Raw genomic sequence first — 18,568 nt, 5'->3', positions numbered from 1 at the left:
GTCTTTATCTGTAAAGAAATTATCACCAGACAACGAGGGGGAAGTTATGCCGCCTAACTCTCCTCACGTGTTCAGGAGGCGCTTGACATTGTGGCGCCAAGTACATCAGAGAGGCCCATGCAAATCACTTTGCAAGACATGGCTACTGTTATGACAGAGGTATTATCTAAATTGCCAGAATTAAGAGGCAAGCGCGATAACTCTGAGTTAAGGACAGAGCGCGCTGATGATGTGAGAGCCATGTCCGATACTGCGTCACAATTTGCAGAACATGAGGACGGAGAGCTTCATTCTGTGGGTGACGGATCTGATCCAGGGAGACCGGATTCAGAGATTTCTAATTTTAAATTTAAGCTTGAGAACCTCCGTGTATTGCTAGGGGAGGTATTAGCGGCTCTGAATGATTGTAACACGGTTGCAATTCCAGAGAAATTATGTAGGCTGGATAGTTACTATGCGGTGCCGGTGTGTACTGACGTTTTTCCTATACCTAAAAGGCTTACAGAGATTATTAGCAAGGAGTGGGATAGACCCGGTGTGCCCTTTTCCCCTCCTCCGATATTTAGGAAAATTTTTCCAATAGACGCCACCACACGAGACTTATGGCAGACGGTCCCTAAAGTGGAGGGAGCAGTTTCTACTTTAGCCAAGCGTACCACTATCCCGGTGGAGGATAGCTGTGCTTTCTCAGATCCAATGGATAAAAAATTAGAGGGTTATCTTAAGAAAATGTTTGTTCAACAAGGTTTTATCTTACAGCCCCTTGCATGCATTGCGCCTGTCACTGCTGCTGCGGCATTCTGGTTTAAGTCTCTGGAAGAGGCCATTCGCACAGCTCCATTGGATGAGATTATGGACAAGCTTAAAGCACTTAAGCTAGCTAACGCATTTGTTTCTGATGCCGTTGTACATTTAACCAAACTAACGGCTAAGAACTCCGGATTCGCCATCCAGGCGCGCAGAGCGCTATGGCTTAAATCCTGGTCAGCTGACGTGACTTCTAAATCTAAATTGCTTAATATTCCTTTCAAAGGGCAGACCTTATTCGGGCCCGGCTTGAAAGAAATTATTGCTGACATTACTGGAGGTAAGGGTCATACTCTTCCTCAGGACAGGGCCAAATCAAAGGCCAAACAGTCTAATTTTCGTGCCTTTCGTAACTTCAAGGCAGGAGCAGCATCAACTTCCTCCGCTCCAAAACAGGAAGGAACTGTTGCTCGTTACAGACAGGGCTGGAAAGCTAACCAGTCCTGGAACAAGGGAAAGCAGGCCAGAAAACCTACTTCTGCCCCTAAGACAGCATGAAGAGAGGGCCCCCTATCCGGAAACGGATCTAGTGGGGGTCAGACTTTCTCTCTCCGCCCAGGCTTGGGCAAGAGATGTCCAGGATCCCTGGGCGTTGGAGATCATATCTCAGGGATATCTTCTGGACTTCAAAGCTTCTCCTCCACAAGGGAGATTTCATCTTTCAAGGTTATCGGCAAAACAAATTAAGAAAGAGGCATTTCTACGCTGTGTACAAGACCTCTTATTAATGGGGGTGATCCACCCAGTTCCGCGGACGGAACAAGGGCAAGGTTTTTACTCAAATCTATTTGTGGTTCCCAAGAAAGAGGGAACCTTCAGACCAATCTTGGACCTAAAAATCTTAAACAAATTCCTAAGAGTTCCATCATTCAAAATGGAAACTATTCGAACCATCCTACCCATGATCCAAGAGGGTCAATACATGACCACAGTGGACTTAAAGGATGCCTACCTTCACATACCGATTCACAAAGATCATTATCGGTACCTAAGATTTGCCTTTCTAGACAGGCATTACCAGTTTGTAGCTCTTCCCTTCGGGTTAGCTACGGCCCCGAGAATTTTTACAAAGGTTCTGGGCTCACTTCTGGCGGTGCTAAGACCGCGAGGCATAGCGGTGGCTCTGTACCTAGACGACATTCTGATACAAGCGTCAAGTTTTCAAATTGCCAAGTCTCATACAGAGATAGTTCTGGCATTTCTGAGGTCGCATGGGTGGAAGGTGAACGTGGAAAAGAGTTCTCTATTACCACTCACAAGAGTTCCCTTCCTGGGGACTCATATAGATTCTATAGAGATGAAGATTTACCTGACGGAGTCCAGGTTATCAAAGCTTCTGAATGCTTGCCGTGTCCTTCATTCCATTCCTCGCCCGTCAGTAGCTCAGTGCATGGAAGTAATCGGCTTAATGGTAGCGGCAATGGACATAGTACCATTTGCGAGCCTGCATCTCAGACCACTGCAATTATGCATGCTAAGTCAGTAAAAAATGGGGATTACTCAGATTTGTCCCCTCTACTAAATCTGGATCAAGAGACCAGAGATTCTCTTCTCTGGTGGCTTTCTCGGTCCATCTGTCCAAGGGGATGACCTTTCGCAGGCCAGATTGGACGATTGTAACAACAGATGCCAGCCTTCTAGGTTGGGGCGCAGTCTGGAACTCCCTGAAGGCTCAGGGATTATGGACTCAGGAGGAGAAACTCCTCCCAATAAATATTCTGGATTTGAGAGCAATATTCAATGCTCTTCTAGCTTGGCCTCAGTTAGCAACACTGAGGTTCATCAGATTTCAGTCGGACAACATCACGACTGTGGCTTACATCAACCATCAAGGGGGAACCAGGAGTTCCCTAGCGATGTTGGAAGTCTCAAAGATAATTCGCTGGGCAGAGTCTCACTCTTGCCACCTGTCAGCGATCTACATCCCAGGCGTGGAGAACTGGGAGGCGGACTTTCTAAGTCGCCAGACTTTTCATCCGGGGGAGTGGGAACTTCATCCGGAGGTCTTCGCTCAACTGATTCATCGTTGGGGCAACCCAGAACTGGATCTCATGGCGTCTCGCCAGAACGCCAAGCTTCCTTGTTACGGATCCAGGTCCAGGGACCCGGGAGCGGCGCTGATAGATGCTCTGGCAGCCCCTTGGGTTTTCAACATGGCTTATGTGTTTCCACCATTTCCGCTGCTACCTCGACTGATTGCCAAGATCAAACAGGAGAGAGCATTGGTGATTCTGATAGCGCCTGCGTGGCCACGCAGGACCTGGTATGCAGACCTAGTGGACATGTCGTCCTGTCCACCATGGTCTCTGCCTCTGAGGCAGGACCTTCTAATACAAGGTCCTTTCAACCATCCAAATCTAATTTCTCTGAGACTGACTGCATGGAGATTGAACGCTTGATCCTATCAAAGTGTGGCTTCTCGGAGTCAGTTATTGATACCTTAATACAGGCACGGAAGCCTGTTACCAGAAAAATTTACCATAAGATATGGCGTAAATATTTATATTGGTGCGAATCCAAGAGTTACTCATGGAGTAAGGTTAGGATTCCTAGGATATTGTCCTTTCTCCAAGAGGGTTTAGAAAAGGGCTTATCTGCTAGTTCGTTAAAGGGACAGATTTCTGCTCTGTCTATTCTCTTACACAAACGTCTGGCAGAAGTTCCAGACGTCCAGGCTTTTTGTCAGGCTTTGGCTAGGATTAAGCCTGTGTTTAAGACTGTTGCTCCTCCGTGGAGCTTAAACTTGGTTCTTAAAGTTCTTCAAGGGGTTCCGTTTGAACCCCTTCATTCCATTGATATTAAGCTTTTATCTTGGAAGGTTCTGTTTTTGATGGCTATTTCCTCGGCTCGAAGAGTCTCTGAGTTATCTGTCTTACATTGTGATTCTCCTTATCTGATTTTCCATTCAGACAAGGTAGTTCTGCGTACTAAACCTGGGTTTTTACCTAAGGTAGTTTCTAACAGGAATATCAATCAGGAGATTGTTGTTCCATCATTATGTCCTAATCCTTCTTCAAAGAAGGAACGACTTTTGCATAATCTGGACGTAGTCCGTGCCCTGAAGTTTTATTTACAGGCAACTAAAGATTTTCGTCAAACTTCTTCCCTGTTTGTCGTGTACTCTGGACAGAGGAGAGGTCAAAAAGCTTCGGCAACCTCTCTCTCCTTTTGGCTTCGTAGCATAATACGTTTAGCCTATGAGACTGCTGGACAGCAGCCCCCTGAAAGAATTACAGCTCATTCCACTAGAGCTGTGGCTTCCACCTGGGCCTTTAAGAATGAGGCCTCTGTTGAACAGATTTGCAAGGCTGCAACTTGGTCTTCGCTTCACACTTTTTCAAAATTTTACAAATTTGACACTTTTGCTTCTTCGGAGGCTGTTTTTGGGAGAAAGGTTCTACAGGCAGTGGTTCCTTCCGTTTAAGTTCCTGCCTTGTCCCTCCCATCATCCGTGTACTTTAGCTTTGGTATTGGTATCCCATAAGTAATGGATGATCCGTGGACTGAATACACTTAACAAGAGAAAACATAATTTATGCTTACCTGATAAATTTATTTCTCTTGTAGTGTATTCAGTCCACGGCCCGCCCTGTCTTTTTTAAGGCAGATCTAAATTTTAATTAAAACTCCAGTCACCACTGCTCCCTATGGTTTCTCCTTTCTTGTCTTGTTTCGGTCGAATGACTGGATATGACATGTGAGGGGAGGAGCTATATAGCAGCTCTGCTTTGGGTGATCCTCTTGCAACTTCCTGTTGGGAAGGGAATATATCCCATAAGTAATGGATGATCCGTGGACTGAATACACTACAAGAGAAATAAATTTATCAGGTAAGCATAAATTATGTTTTTCGCTTGCATGTAACTGTTAGCACTCCACTCGCAATCTGGCCAAAAATGTTTAATTATGGAAAAAAAAACGATCTTGATATATACATCTGAAAATTGTGTAATCCGCGCTATCAAGAGAGACTGGAATGTCCCCATCATATTTAAAGGAACAGTGAATTCAGACAAGAGCTAGTCTTTCCCCCACCTACACTGGGAGATTGATTTCTGCTACTCTCTCCCGTTTACATAGCTTTTCTATATTCAGTACTGCAGTTTTTATGTTTTGGGTTTCATAGCCAAAAAAAAAAAAACTGGATATTTAATGGGACTAATAATAAAATGTTGTAATTTGTTAGAACATTTTATTGTTAAAGAATACTTGTTGCAAAATTTTATTTCTAACCACTGCAAAAAAAAACACGTAATTAAACGTATGCTGTTCTATGATTTGCTGCTACATGCATATGCTACTTTTGATTGGCTCATCGGTCATGACCTACTTTGAAGAGGCAATGCATTGCATCTCTTGAGTATGACTTAAACTATGTGTTTTAACCATTTGCGAGGATCAAACAGCGTTTGCAACATGAATTTTTTAAAAAAAATGATAGAATGTTATTATTATACTAGAATGTCCCTTTAATAGCTGAGGTTAACATGATTGCTTAGCGTGAGCATGGAAGACTGAATCGTTTAATAACCATTTGTGCCATTTTGTACGCTTTGCTGACACGTCTTTCTCTCGGACCACAGAGGTAAAGGAGACACACCTGAGGCTCGTGCATTGGCCAAGCAGATAGCCACCTCCTTGCAGAACCTACAGACCAAGGTGAACCGTGCTGTGGCAAACAGCCGCCCAGTGAAGGCTGCAATAAATATGGAGGGGAAGGTGGAGCAGGCCCAGCGTTGGATAGATAACCCTTCTGTGGATGACAGGGGAGTGGGTAAGGAAGGGCTCTGTCTTGTTGAGGGTTGTGAGCGGCTCTTTTGTTCTGCAGATTCCTCTCCACGTAGAGAAGTTCTCTCTAAAAACTAAAGTCCATATTTGATTTATTAGTAGCTCAGAGCCTGAACGAGTTTAAACCAAGAACATATGTAAACGGACTCTGGGTGGAGGCTTCTTACTGTTATCCCTTATACAGGTCAAGCAGCCATACGTGGTTTGGTGGCAGAAGGACGCCGTTTGGCTAATTCTATGATGGGACCATATCGCCAGGATATGTTGGCAAGATGTGACCGGGTGGAGCAATTGGCAGGACAGCTGGCTGAACTGACTGCCCGCGGGGAGGGCGATACACCTCAGGCACGGGCTGTGGCAGCACAACTACAGGAAGCACTCAAGGTAATGGGGCATAACCACTGAGAGTGTTTTATGGCAAAACTGCTGTTCTTTAGGGTAGGAATAATGAAGACTTTATTCTTGTTTATTGTGGGCAATTTGGGCATGTGATAATGCTGTAAAGAGCTAAAGGATAAGATCTGAGATCTGACAGATTGCACCAAACAACCGAAATGTAGATTTGTTTATGAACACTAAACTCCAGCGTTATAAATTATGTAATAAAAGTGACATGATTCAAATAGGAAACAATATATAAATCCAGTTTTATTGTCTAATTCTCTTGCTATTGTTTTGCAATAATGTTCAACATATATTGCCCAAGACACATGTACACTCAAACACACTTATGTATTATACCATGGAAATGAGCTATGCTTCAACAAATGATACAAAGAGAATTAGGTACATTTTATATCAGGAGTAAATTGGAAAGATAATTATTCTTTTTATTTATAAAATGAATTCCTCACTCTATCTGAATCATGAAATTTATTTTTTACTTATATAAGACATGAAGCACTGATCTGAAAGGGCATCAAGCTCAGATTCTAGTAATAAAATAATTTTAGAGTGCCCTCTATTCAGTGGTACAGAATTCATGATAGAGTTTTTACTTTTGTCTTTGTGTGTGTGTGTTTATTTTTGTTTGTTTCTTCTTGACTGCATTATTTAAGATGTTGTAAAGTAGCATTTGTAAACTATGTGTTCTCTATCAGCCTTTTTGTGTGTATATGTAGTATATATCTCTGCGTGTGTGTATATGTAGGATGTATCTCTTCGTGTGTATATGTAGGATGTATCTCTGCGTGTGTATATGTAGGATGTATCTCTGCGTGTGTATATGTAGGATGTATCTCTGCGTGTGTATATGTAGGATGTATCTCTGCGTGTGTATATGTAGGATGTATATCTGTGTGTGTGTATATGTAGGATGTATATCTGTGTGTGTGTGTGTGTGTGTGTATATGTAGTATGTATATCTGTGTGTGTGTGTATATCTGTGTGTGTATATGTGTAGGATGTATATCTGTGTGTGTGTATATGTAGGATGTATATGTGTGTGTGTATGTAGGATGTATATCTGTGTGTGTATATGTGTAGGATGTATATCTGTGTGTGTATATATGTAGGATGCATATCTGTGTGTGTATATATGTAGGATGTATATCTGTGTGTGTATGTAGGATATAAATCTGTGAATATATGTAGGATGTATATCTGTGTGTGTGTGTGTGTGTGTGTATATGTAGGATGTATATGTGTGTGTGTATATGTGTAGGATGTATATGTGTAGGATGTATATCTGTGTGTGTATGTAGGATATATATCAGTGTATATATGTAGGATGTATATGTGTGTGTATATGTAGGATGTATATGTGTGTGTATATGTAGGATGTATATGTGTAGGATGTATATCTGTGTGTGTGTGTGTGTGTATATATGTAGGATGTATATCTGTGTGTGTATATGTAGGATATATATCTGTGAATATATGTAGGATGTATATCCGTGTGTGTATATATAGGATATATATCTGTGAATATATGTAGGATGTATATCTGTGTGTGTATATATGTAGGATGTATATCTGTGTGTGTATATATGTAGGATGTATATCTGTGTGTGTATATATGTAGGATGTATATCTGTGTGTGTATATGTAGGATGTATATCAGTGTATATGTGTAGGATATATATATATATGTGTACATGTATTATGTATAATTTGTGTTTGTACAAAGTGTAAGAACTATGCACCCTGGCTTTTGTCTCATCTCTAGGATTTGAAGGGGAAGATGCAAGAAGCGATGACTCAAGAAGTGTCTGATATATTCAGTGACACAACTACCCCGATTAAACTCCTGGCTGTGGCGGCTACATCACCTCCAGATGCTCCAAACAGACAAGAGGTCAAATCTGTCCCATTCATATTGTTTAGAAATAAAACTGTCTATCTAGTAGATATTTCTTATTCATTCAACCTTCCACCTCTTGAAACAGGTCTTTGAAGAGCGGGCGGCACATTTTGAGAACCACGCAGCCAGGCTGGGCGCAACTGCTGAAAAGGCTGCGGCTGTGGGAGCGGCTAACAAAGCTACTGTGGAAGGAATACAGATTGCTGTGAAGTCTGCCAGAGAGTTAACGCCCCAGGTGAGCCTGAGACTGAAGAGACAAACTCAGAATCTTTCACTACTTCTGATTTGTGCTCTGTGTATTGAGAACTACAAATGTGAGGATGATTTACCCACCAATTTATTTTACAGGTAGTATCTGCTGCTCGTATCCTGCTGTGTAACCCAGGAAACCAGGCTGCATATGAGCACTTTGAGACTATGAAGAACCAGTGGATTGATAATGTTGAAAAAATGACCGGTATGTTTATCCTAATGAAAGTTCTGGTGTCCTACACTTAGACCAAATAGAACTTCTAACAACCCAACTATCAGTATTAGTCAAATTGTATTATATTGTTGTTATTATATCCAGTGTAGTTACCTTTTTTTCTCATTTTCCTTCTTTATCATTTTAACAATTTTTTCTCTCTTTTCTAACACACTTCATCCCCCACTATTCTTCTCTATTCTGTCTGCTTCTTCTCCCCACTTCTCTCCTTATGCCACAGGCCTGGTTGATGAAGCCATTGACACTAGATCCCTACTGGATGCTTCTGAAGAAGCCATAAAGAAGGACATTGATAAATGCAAGGTAGCCATGGCTAATATGCAGCCCCAGATGCTGGTTGCCGGAGCCACCAGTATTGCACGGCGGGCAAATCGTATCTTGCTGGTAGCTAAGAGAGAGGTGGAAAACTCTGAAGACCCAAAATTCCGTGAGGCTGTTAAGGCAGCATCTGATGAGCTTAGCAAGACCATCTCCCCTATGGTCATGGAGGCTAAAGCTGTTGCTGGGAACATCTCTAATCCTGGTAAGATGTGTGACAGTGACACTAGACCAATAAATGGTTTATCAGATAAACCGATTGCATTGGCAGATGGAAACTAGTTATTCCCCCAAGTACATTTCAATGTCAAACTAGTCCTGTTGTATTATATTGATCCCCTTTTAATAAAATGTTTTATATTTGCACAAAGCATTTTATAAATATTTGATGACGCAACCTTCCCTGGAAAGTTTTTCTCTGTATCCACTCATTTAAAGCATGGGGCACCTTCCAGCTTACATTAAAGTCCAAATTAAACTTTCATGATTCAGATTGAGCGTGCAGTTTTAAGAGACTTTACAATTTAATTCCATTATCGAATTGTGCACAGTCATTTTAAATAGTTTATGAGGCACTCAGAGGCATAACTAGAATTAACTGGGCCTGAGGGCTGTGTGTATATCTAGGATGTATATCTGTGTGTGTATATGTAGTGTGTGTATATGTAGGATGTATCTCTGCGTGTAAATATCTGTGTGTGTATATGGAGGATGTATATCTGCGTGCGTGCGTGTATTTTTAGGATGTATAAATAAAATGTTTTATATTTGCACAAAGCATTTATAAATATTTGATGATGCAACCTTCCCTGGGATGTTTTGTTCTGTATCCACTCATTTAAAGCATGGGGCACCTTCCAGCTTACATTAAAGTCAAAATTAAACTTTCATGATTCAGATCAAGCATGCAGTTTTAAGAGACTTTACGATTTAATTCCATTATTTATTTTAAATAGACAGTTTATGAGACACTCGGTGGCATAACTAGAATTCACTGGGCCTGAGGGCTAGGTCTTTGGCAGCGCACCACTCATTTGAACATCACCCCTTCCAAAGCATAGCATGCATTGTGTGGCTGTAGGATAGGGACCCAGGGAGGAAGAAACCTTGACGTGGTCCTGATCCATTTGATCAACCATTTGAACTAACTTCCATTTTGCTTTTAATCTAGCGGTGTGCTTGCAAGAGAGTGCTATACTTTCTATGTGTTTTGTAATTTTCCCTATGGGCTTTGCACCCAGGGTTGTCCAGGTTAACTGCCTGAGACACTGAAAGCAGTGCACCTGGCTGTGAGTGCTGGTGAGCACCCATGGCTGTGAGTTTTGCAGGGCCATGGTATGTGTATCCAGTCCAGATTGAGAGTGCAGTCCATTTTCGTGGGTTTTTTTTTTTATATATAATAAAAATCTAAAACCATGGCAGTGATTTAATTCTGTGTCGGTTGCTTCTCAGTCTGTGCACTGCTTTATAACTAAGGATTGTTATTGTCTTCAGCCCTGCAGAAGGGATTCCTGGATTCTGGGTACAGGATTCTGGGAGCTGTAGCCAAGGTGAGAGAAGCATTTCAGCCACCCGAGCCAGAATTTCCTCCTCCTCCACCTGACTTGGAACATCTGCGGGTAAGAGATTATGGTAGATTGTTATTATGTAGCAGAATTGGCGGCGCTGTGTTACTTTAAGGGATAAAAGCTGTCCACGTCCTCTGTTGGTCAGAATCCTCCAGGCTTTCTCACAGGATTCGAATACAAGTAATCATTTATTTTAAAATCATGAGCAGGACGTCTTCAGGTACAGCTTCAAAGGTTTAGTCAAACAAAGCTCAACGCGTTTCAGCTATTATATAGCCTTTTTCAAGAGCAGGTTTAAAAAAAGTGTAAAAACAGTGTCATCAGTGGGCGGAGTTTGGCAGCCATTTCAAAGTGGCCAGAAACAATATTAATTTCTAAAATAACTTTTTTACCATTCCTACTGCATGATATAGAAAGGGGTGCAGGGGACTATTTAATCTAAGGTAAGACTTTAAGATGACTAAGGTGTAGACTGTTTCTTTAATAACAACTATTTTTATTTTGTATTTGTATTTTATATTCTTATTCTAGATTGTGTCTTTGTGTTTTTGGTATGGGCTTTGCTGTTAATATTAGGTGTTCCAATTATTTCTTTCTTTCTAGCAATATTTTAAATGCATTAAATATAATTTTGTGCTTAGTTTTTATTATTACATTAAAGTCCTGCTCGAAATTGTTTACAATAATTCTTTCCTCATGTTTAGCTCACAGATGATGCCGCTCCTCCAAAGCCCCCACTTCCTGAAGGGGAGGTTCCTCCACCAAGACCACCACCCCCTGAGGAGAAAGACGAGGAATTCCCTGAGGAGACACAAGGGGAGGCTGTGAACGAGCCTATTCTGGTAGCTGCAAGACAACTTCACGAAGAAGCTCGTAAATGGTCGAGCAAGGTATGGTATGAGAGAAATGATCTAAATAAAGACGATAGTGAATTCAGAAGTAATGGGAGAGAAATGTAAGGTTTTATAAAGAAAATCACTTCACACTGGCAAACATTTCATAATTATAAGGGAACATAATAAAGAGGAAGTGACAAATTGAATTAGTTCTGTTGTTTTGGTTATGAAAAAGTTTTGCATATTAGTAATAAATAATATTATTTCAGCACTGGTTTTAGATCTTACATTTGGAATTATTTGGTAAACTCAAAGAAATAGAAATATATTTCACTCTCCAGAAAATGATATGCTTATTAGTAGATTAAAGTAGGTAGAAATGTGAGGCTAGGTAATAGAAATAAATCAAATTAAAGGGATGTGAAACCCATGTATCAGAGTATGCAACTTTAAACAGCTTTCCAATGTACTTGTATTTATTTTTTTAAACTTGCTTTGTTCTCTTGGTATCTTTTGTTGAAGGAGCAGCAATGCACTACTGGGAGCTAGCTGTACATATCATGTGAGCCAATGACGAGGCTTATATGGGCAGCTACCAATCAGCAGCTAGCTCCCAGTAGTGTATTGCTGTCCCTGGTCTTACGTAGGTATGCTTTTCAACTAACGATACTTAGAGAACAATACAAATTAGATAATAGAAGTAAATTGGAAAGTTGTTTAAATTTGCATACTTTCCGGGTTAAAAAAATAAAGTGCTGTTATATTTTTTTATTTGTTGTTTTTGCATTAAGGTCTCTTGTGTGTGTTTAACCTCTACAAGGCAGTTAAATACCTAGAGAAATCACTAGTTGGGAGCCGCAGCACATTGCAGCTTGTGAGTAGGACATTGCCAGTGAGCTCAATAGATGCAGCATATATGTGTAGCCTATAATCACCTGTTATCTGCTGCTCAGGTTCTGCAATGTATCACTGCTCCCAAACTGAACTTTTAGTCTTTTGTAGGGTTTAAACGCATTGTTAGTAGAGTAGTGTAGTGTAAAAAATAACATGGTAAAAACAAATTAGAACATCTTGCTTTTGCTTTAAAATGACCCTATAAATGTAATCTATACACATCGGTAGGTAGGGAATCTCATGACAGCAGGTCAAACAATAACTGAAAACTGTTATAAATAAATATTGCTGTACAGATATTTGTAGTGGGGTTCATAGCTGGAGATGTCAGATAATAGAATGTAGAGGGAAGGAAAGGGTTACATTAAAATGCTGTGTGGTGGGGGCAGCATGTTTAACGGCTTATGATTATTAACCAACTAATGGAGAAGCAGGAGTCTGTGGTTCTGCAGAAAATATAACGGAGACACTGGACAACTGTGTCATGTTTGCAGCGAATAAAAACCCCAAAGCTTCAGTGAGAGATTTACAAACGGTTTGTCGCTGGGCACAGAACACATAAAAACTCTTAACCAGTTAGTAAACTGTACCTTTCTTACATAGACCCGGTGTGGTAAGGAGATGAATATTACACGTTGTTAGCAATAAACAGATTTAATAAGTTTCTAATAATAATATGAGCTAGTACATTGCCGTCATGTTATTAGCTAGAACACTACCCTCTCTTAACAAGGAATGTGTTTACTACCTCTGTATAAAGCGGGCGACAGAGATCTGAGGCGTAAGAACAAGATATCACTTTAACCGGACAAGGAAGACAAAAGTTTTATGATACAGATGCAATTAAAAAAAAAAGGTTTCAAATTGACTTCTTTCTCATGGAATATAGCTAATCAACAAAGAATACCGAGAGAAAGAGCAGTACATTTCATAATAAAAGTAGCTTTGATTTTTTTTTTTTGTCACATGCTATATATGAATCAAGAAAGTTTTTTTATTTTAAAGGGACACAAAATTCAAAATTTAAACTGAAATATTCATGTTAAGACATTTTTATTTTTAATTGACTTCTATTAGCAAATTGACTATGTATCCTTTGTTGAAAAGCATATGTACATATTCAACACTTCTGGGAGCTAGCTGGTGATTGGTGGCTTCACACATTTGTTTTTGTTCATAGCCACACCAAATGTGTTAAGCTAGCTCCCAGTAGTGCATTGCTGCACTAGAAATGACTTTAACTATTTATCTTTTGCCTTTACAGGGGTTAAACGCACAGCTATGTACAAGTATACATTTTTTGTTTCACTTGTCTGTCCCTTTAGAAATTTCAATATAATTTTTTTCTAATATACCCCCATTAGCAAAAATGCTTCTAGTTCTTGTTTTTCAGCGGCATACACACATATGCTGTGAGGGTCTGTGCACCAGTACTCGCGCTCAGAGAGCTGCCGGTGGTGTGTATTGTGCCTGTGAAGACTTGCTTTGTGTCATACAAGCCACTGCTGAAAAACAGTAATGACTTTTACTAGACTCATTTTTGCTAATGGTAAATTGCAAAATGCTTTTATTTAAAACTTAAATGCACCCATGCACATTTCAAGTTGGACCTTTCTATCCCTTTAAGTATCACTGAAAATATATACACAAGAAATTCATCTTATTGAAGGCCGTTCAAAAAAAAATGATGTATGTATTTATTCTACCTTTTGCTGCATCTTAAAAGATCATTTTTAAAATAGTTTTTGTATGTTCTTGTACTTAAAAAACTCATCTTAGTTTCTATGTTTGGAGTGTGTCACCCCCCATGATAGCTATGGCAAGATGCACTTTATTTCTTTAAAGATAAACAGCTTTCATTTGAAACTTTTTTTTTTTTTTCTTTCAAAAATATATTTTAACTCCTTTAAAGTGATGGTAAATCCTAGCGTTTTTGAAACGCTAGGATTTACCAGTGCAACAACTAAAGGGGACTTTCAGTCATGAAGTATAAAATACTTCATGCTGAAAGTTTCTTTATTTGTCTGCAGCATTCGGCAAGCTGAACGTCTCAGGCCGCCCATGACAGAATGCTATTTTTCAGTGAGGTGATCTTAGCCAATAGCATGCTAGCTATCCGGCATAATGCCAACTGGGTCCCACGGCTATTGGCTAAGAGGTGGAAACAGCACCTCATTCAAAAAACAGCGTTCTGCTGCGGGCGACCTGAGGCGCTCAGCGTGGCATACGCTACACGCAAGTTAAGGAACTTTCAGCATGAAGTATTTTATACTCTACAAATACATGATGATGATGATAATGATGATAATAATACTTCATGACTGAAAGTTCCTATTTGTTGCACTGGTCAATCCTAGCATTTCAAAAACACTAGGATTTACCATCACTTTAAATATAAAAAAATATAAATATAGCTATACAAATAAATTCTAATAATAATATTGCTTTTTCATATGCGTGAGATATTGACGTGTTTGCAGCATTTACCTAGTACCTTATTATTGCTTTTCAAAGTAATTATTTGTATAAAAATTAATTAAAATATAGCTAATTAATATTCAAATGTATTAAAAGGATAAAAGCTCTGCTGCATAAGTTGTTCTCCCCTTTTAATTTAGGACAAATTAAATTCAGATAACACATTTTGTAAATTAAAATCTTGATTTCGTAATTCAGATTCGTTGAGATCTTCGTACGGTTTTTCATTGTCTGTGGTAGTACACATAAATTAGACAGAGTGTCAGGCTTTTGTAGACGAAGAGATGTTATGGTTAAATGGGTCTATATATGGGCATAATTATAGAAATTACACACAATTCTTTGGAAACGGTTTGTTTATTGCTAGACTAAAAAAATGGACATCTCACTACAAGATTATAGTGTGACTGATAGCTTTGCTATGTTTAGTGTCTGTTCTAAACTGCTGGCAGAGAACATGCAATTTTATACACATTCAGAGTTCCAAGTAATGTCTGATTTGATCAAGGTTAAAAGTAGGTGATGGGATGCGTTGTCCTCGCAAAGCACTTGTGGATATTCTGGGACTAAAATGTATATCTGGATTTAGAGATGCACAAAAGGATCCTGTATATGGGTTGAAATCTTCCAGTCATTTTCTGATACTGATAGGATGACGATTCCTTTTATTTTTGTAAATGTAAATCACAATTTCTGTAGTGCTTAAAGGGATGCGAACCCCAACCTTTTTCTTTCATGATTAAGATAGAACATGCGGTTTTAAACAGCTTTCTATTTTATTTCTATTATCAAATTTTCTTTGTTCTCTTGGTATCTCTTGTTAAAAAGCAGGGATGGAAATTCAGGCGCATCCACGTGTCTAGAGCACTATTTGGCAGCAGTTTTGCAAGAATGTTATCAATTTGCAAGAGCACTATTTCCTTACATGTAGTGCTCCAGTCACTTATGTAGGTATCTCCTTAACACAGAATACCATGGGAATGAAGGAAATGGGATCATGGAAGTCAATTGGAAACCTTTTTTAAAATTGTATTGTCTGTCTGAATCACAAAAGAAAATGATTGGGTTGTACTGTAAACGTTTCTCCCCTATAACAAGTTCCTCAATGATTACATTTTGAAATAAAAAAAAATGATAGGGGCACCATTTAAAACATAAATAAAATAACAATATTAAACTAAGAAAAATACCAATTCACAGAAACAGGCCTTCTGATATGTGCAAGGTGTGTATATAAGTCCAGTGACAACTCGGATCATCACTTTGTTTGAGTTTTTAAAGGGATACTAAACCCACATATTTTCTTTAATGATTAAAATAGAGCATGCAATATTCGGCAACTTTCTAATTTATCCCTATTATCAATTTTTCTTTGTTCTCTTGGTATCTTTCTTTGAAAAGTTGGAATGAAATTTTAGGAATGAAAGCTTTGGAATGAAAAGCTTAGGTTCAGCACCTGGGGTAGCTTTTGCTGATTGGTGGCTAAATATAGCCACCAATCAGCAAGTGCTATCCAGTGTTCTAAACCAAAAATGGGCCGGGTCCTAAGCTTTCATTCCTGCTTTTTCAAATAAAGATACCAAGAGAACAAAGAAAAATTGATAATAGGATTAAATTAGAGCATGCAATTTTAAGCAACTTTGTATCTGAATCCTAAAAGACAATATTTAGGTTTAGTATCCCTTTAACAATAGAAGTCACGTTCAAATGATTATCAGATGTTAAATACAATAAGACTAGTAATACTGAATGAGAAAACACAGCTATTTCATATACAAAAGTAATCATAAATTAGTGATTTCCACTAAATGTTATATTGTGCTGCTGGTATAAGAAACCATTGGAAATACATTAAGGGGAAAACAATTTTACAATATAATGTCCATTTAAATGTATTTTTCTATCAGGAATGTTCAAAAACATTTTTTTTTTTTTTAAATTTCTCAAAGTTGGAAGTCAAAATTAAACTAATATTATCAAGCTTGCCTCTTTCTTTGTCTCGTTTGTTAATACTTAGCTCTTTCCATGAGAGCATACTGAAGTAGGATCAGGAGTGTTCACGTCTTGAGCATTATATTGCTGCAGCATTTGTAATAATGTTATACATATAGTGCTTAAAATACGTGCATACTCCTGAGCTTGCCTCAGCTGCATAGATAAGTCACACGACTACAAGTTGCTCTGAAAGAGAGGAAGCTTAAAAAGGGACATTAAACACTTTGAGATGGCAATATAAAATGATTAATTGTATCTTTATAAAAAAAAAACTCTGCAATATAGTTTCATTATTTACTTTGTCCCCTTTTCCTGTAATTCCATTCTAAAATTGCAAGCTTTTCAGTTCCTGTTAGAAATGGAAGTGCATAACACTGCTATATGCCACACAGCTATTGGCTGCACACTCTAGTGACCTATTTTTAACTGTCCCTATTTGACCACAGTGGAGAAGGTAACCTAAGTTGCAACATGGCAGCTCCCATTGTTTTATAGACACTAAAACTTTACAATTATTTTGTCAGTATTTAAACAGCTAATTAAACTTTAAAAATATATCTATGTAATTGTCAGACTAATCTTTTCTTTGAATGCATCATTCTATCTAGCATTTGTTTAGTGTTTAATGTCCCTTTAAAGTAGTGATTTTCATGTTTAATGAGTTTTTAGTTAAAAACTAGATCTCATGAGAAGTGAGAGCATAAGAATAGTCTCATAGCAATTTTATATTACACTAGGACACTAAAAATAGCTGCAGCTTTGCAGACACCATTCAGTACAGGGCTACCCATGAGAAATGTAATATCATTTGTACAGACACAAATTGGGTATCCCACAGGTTAATAATTGGGTTGATTTAACCCGTTCCCTTGTAAAATAAATACAATATGCTGCACATAATGTGATTTATTGTCGCAAATTTGTATTAATGAGTGTATTGGTCAGTATTAGGAAATATATATATATAACAAACAAAATTTTAAAAAGAGCACAGTATTCCGAATATTTATGTTATGCAAGTTCCAATTACTTTGTCTGGAAACACTTCACATTCCTTCTTCTTTTTGCTGTTGTATGCAATTTTAAGATGGTAAAATTCTCATTGTGAAAATATATAGTATTTCTTTAAAAACACAACTAGAAATTAAAAAAAAGATTGAATTAACTGCAGATGGGAGATAAACTGAACTGAAGCTAATTTGCTTTCTTTTTAAAGACACGATGAGTCCACAGATTTCATCCTTACTTGTGGGATTACGCCTCCTGGTCAGCAGGAGGAGGCAAAGAGCACCACATCAGAGCTGCTATATATAGCTCCTCCCTTCCCTCCCACTCCAGTCATTCTCTTTGCCTACGTTAGTGATAGGAAGAGGTAAAGTGAGGTGTTAGAAAAGATTATTCAATCAAGAGTTTATTATTTTTAAAGTAGTGCCAGAGAGTGCTACTTTGTTCTAGGGTGTAGCCTAGTCCAGATCAGTCTCTGCAGTAGAGCATTTGGTGGCTTTAAAGCAATAGGAACTGGTGGGACATAATGCTCACTGCGCCTCCTATACATATTTGCTGCCCTAATCCAGATAGCCTAAACACTTTTAACTCAGGCTTATCTTATTCCACAGGGCATTGGGAGGGAGAGGACCTCTTACACCTGCTGGACTGCCATGCTGTTGCACAGCATTCAAGGTAAGTGCTAACTTTATTATTTCTGGGGACATTCTCTCAGAAGAAAGTGAACACTACTTTTCTGACCAACACATATCAAGGGCATAAGATAGATTGGGCTCTTTATTGTGATGGGACTGTGGTCTCTTCTTGAGGGAGAGCTATGTTATACAGACACTGGGGCTGGATGACAAGCAGTGTTATTTTACCCCCGGCAGTGTTAACATAAAATATGCAGATCGGGAGATGGCTAACTTTTTTATTTTCTGGTGACAACAGAAAGAGTGGCACTTTAATAGAGCGAGTCTCAGAAAGCAGTGTTTTTGGGTTACTCTTTTGGGCACTTGTGCTACCTGACATGCGGTAGCATACTCTGCTCCCATTTACTTTATTTTATATTGTTAGTCTAGCTCCCGGGGTTTGATCTATAAGGATC

General features: G+C 38.9%; 1 protein-coding gene across 2 annotated transcripts in view; it reads left to right on the top strand.

Moving 5' to 3' along the window:
* The window catches only part of VCL (vinculin), a 120,172-nt gene that overhangs the window by 79,108 nt on the left and 22,496 nt on the right, over positions 1 to 18,568 (top strand). For both annotated transcript variants that reach the window (XM_053692152.1, XM_053692153.1), the window contains exons 11-18: positions 5,391 to 5,581; positions 5,780 to 5,979; positions 7,763 to 7,891; positions 7,983 to 8,132; positions 8,246 to 8,354; positions 8,605 to 8,907; positions 10,197 to 10,321; positions 10,975 to 11,160. In XM_053692152.1, coding sequence (XP_053548127.1) covers positions 5,391 to 5,581; positions 5,780 to 5,979; positions 7,763 to 7,891; positions 7,983 to 8,132; positions 8,246 to 8,354; positions 8,605 to 8,907; positions 10,197 to 10,321; positions 10,975 to 11,160 — 1,393 coding nt within the window. The remainder of the gene's footprint in view (positions 1 to 5,390; positions 5,582 to 5,779; positions 5,980 to 7,762; positions 7,892 to 7,982; positions 8,133 to 8,245; positions 8,355 to 8,604; positions 8,908 to 10,196; positions 10,322 to 10,974; positions 11,161 to 18,568) is intronic.

This window comes from Bombina bombina, chromosome 9 (genome assembly GCF_027579735.1).
Source record: "Bombina bombina isolate aBomBom1 chromosome 9, aBomBom1.pri, whole genome shotgun sequence".
NCBI lineage: Eukaryota > Metazoa > Chordata > Amphibia > Anura > Bombinatoridae > Bombina > Bombina bombina.
Note: the sequence above shows the minus strand (reverse complement) of the source record. Positions and strands in the feature narration are given on the sequence as shown.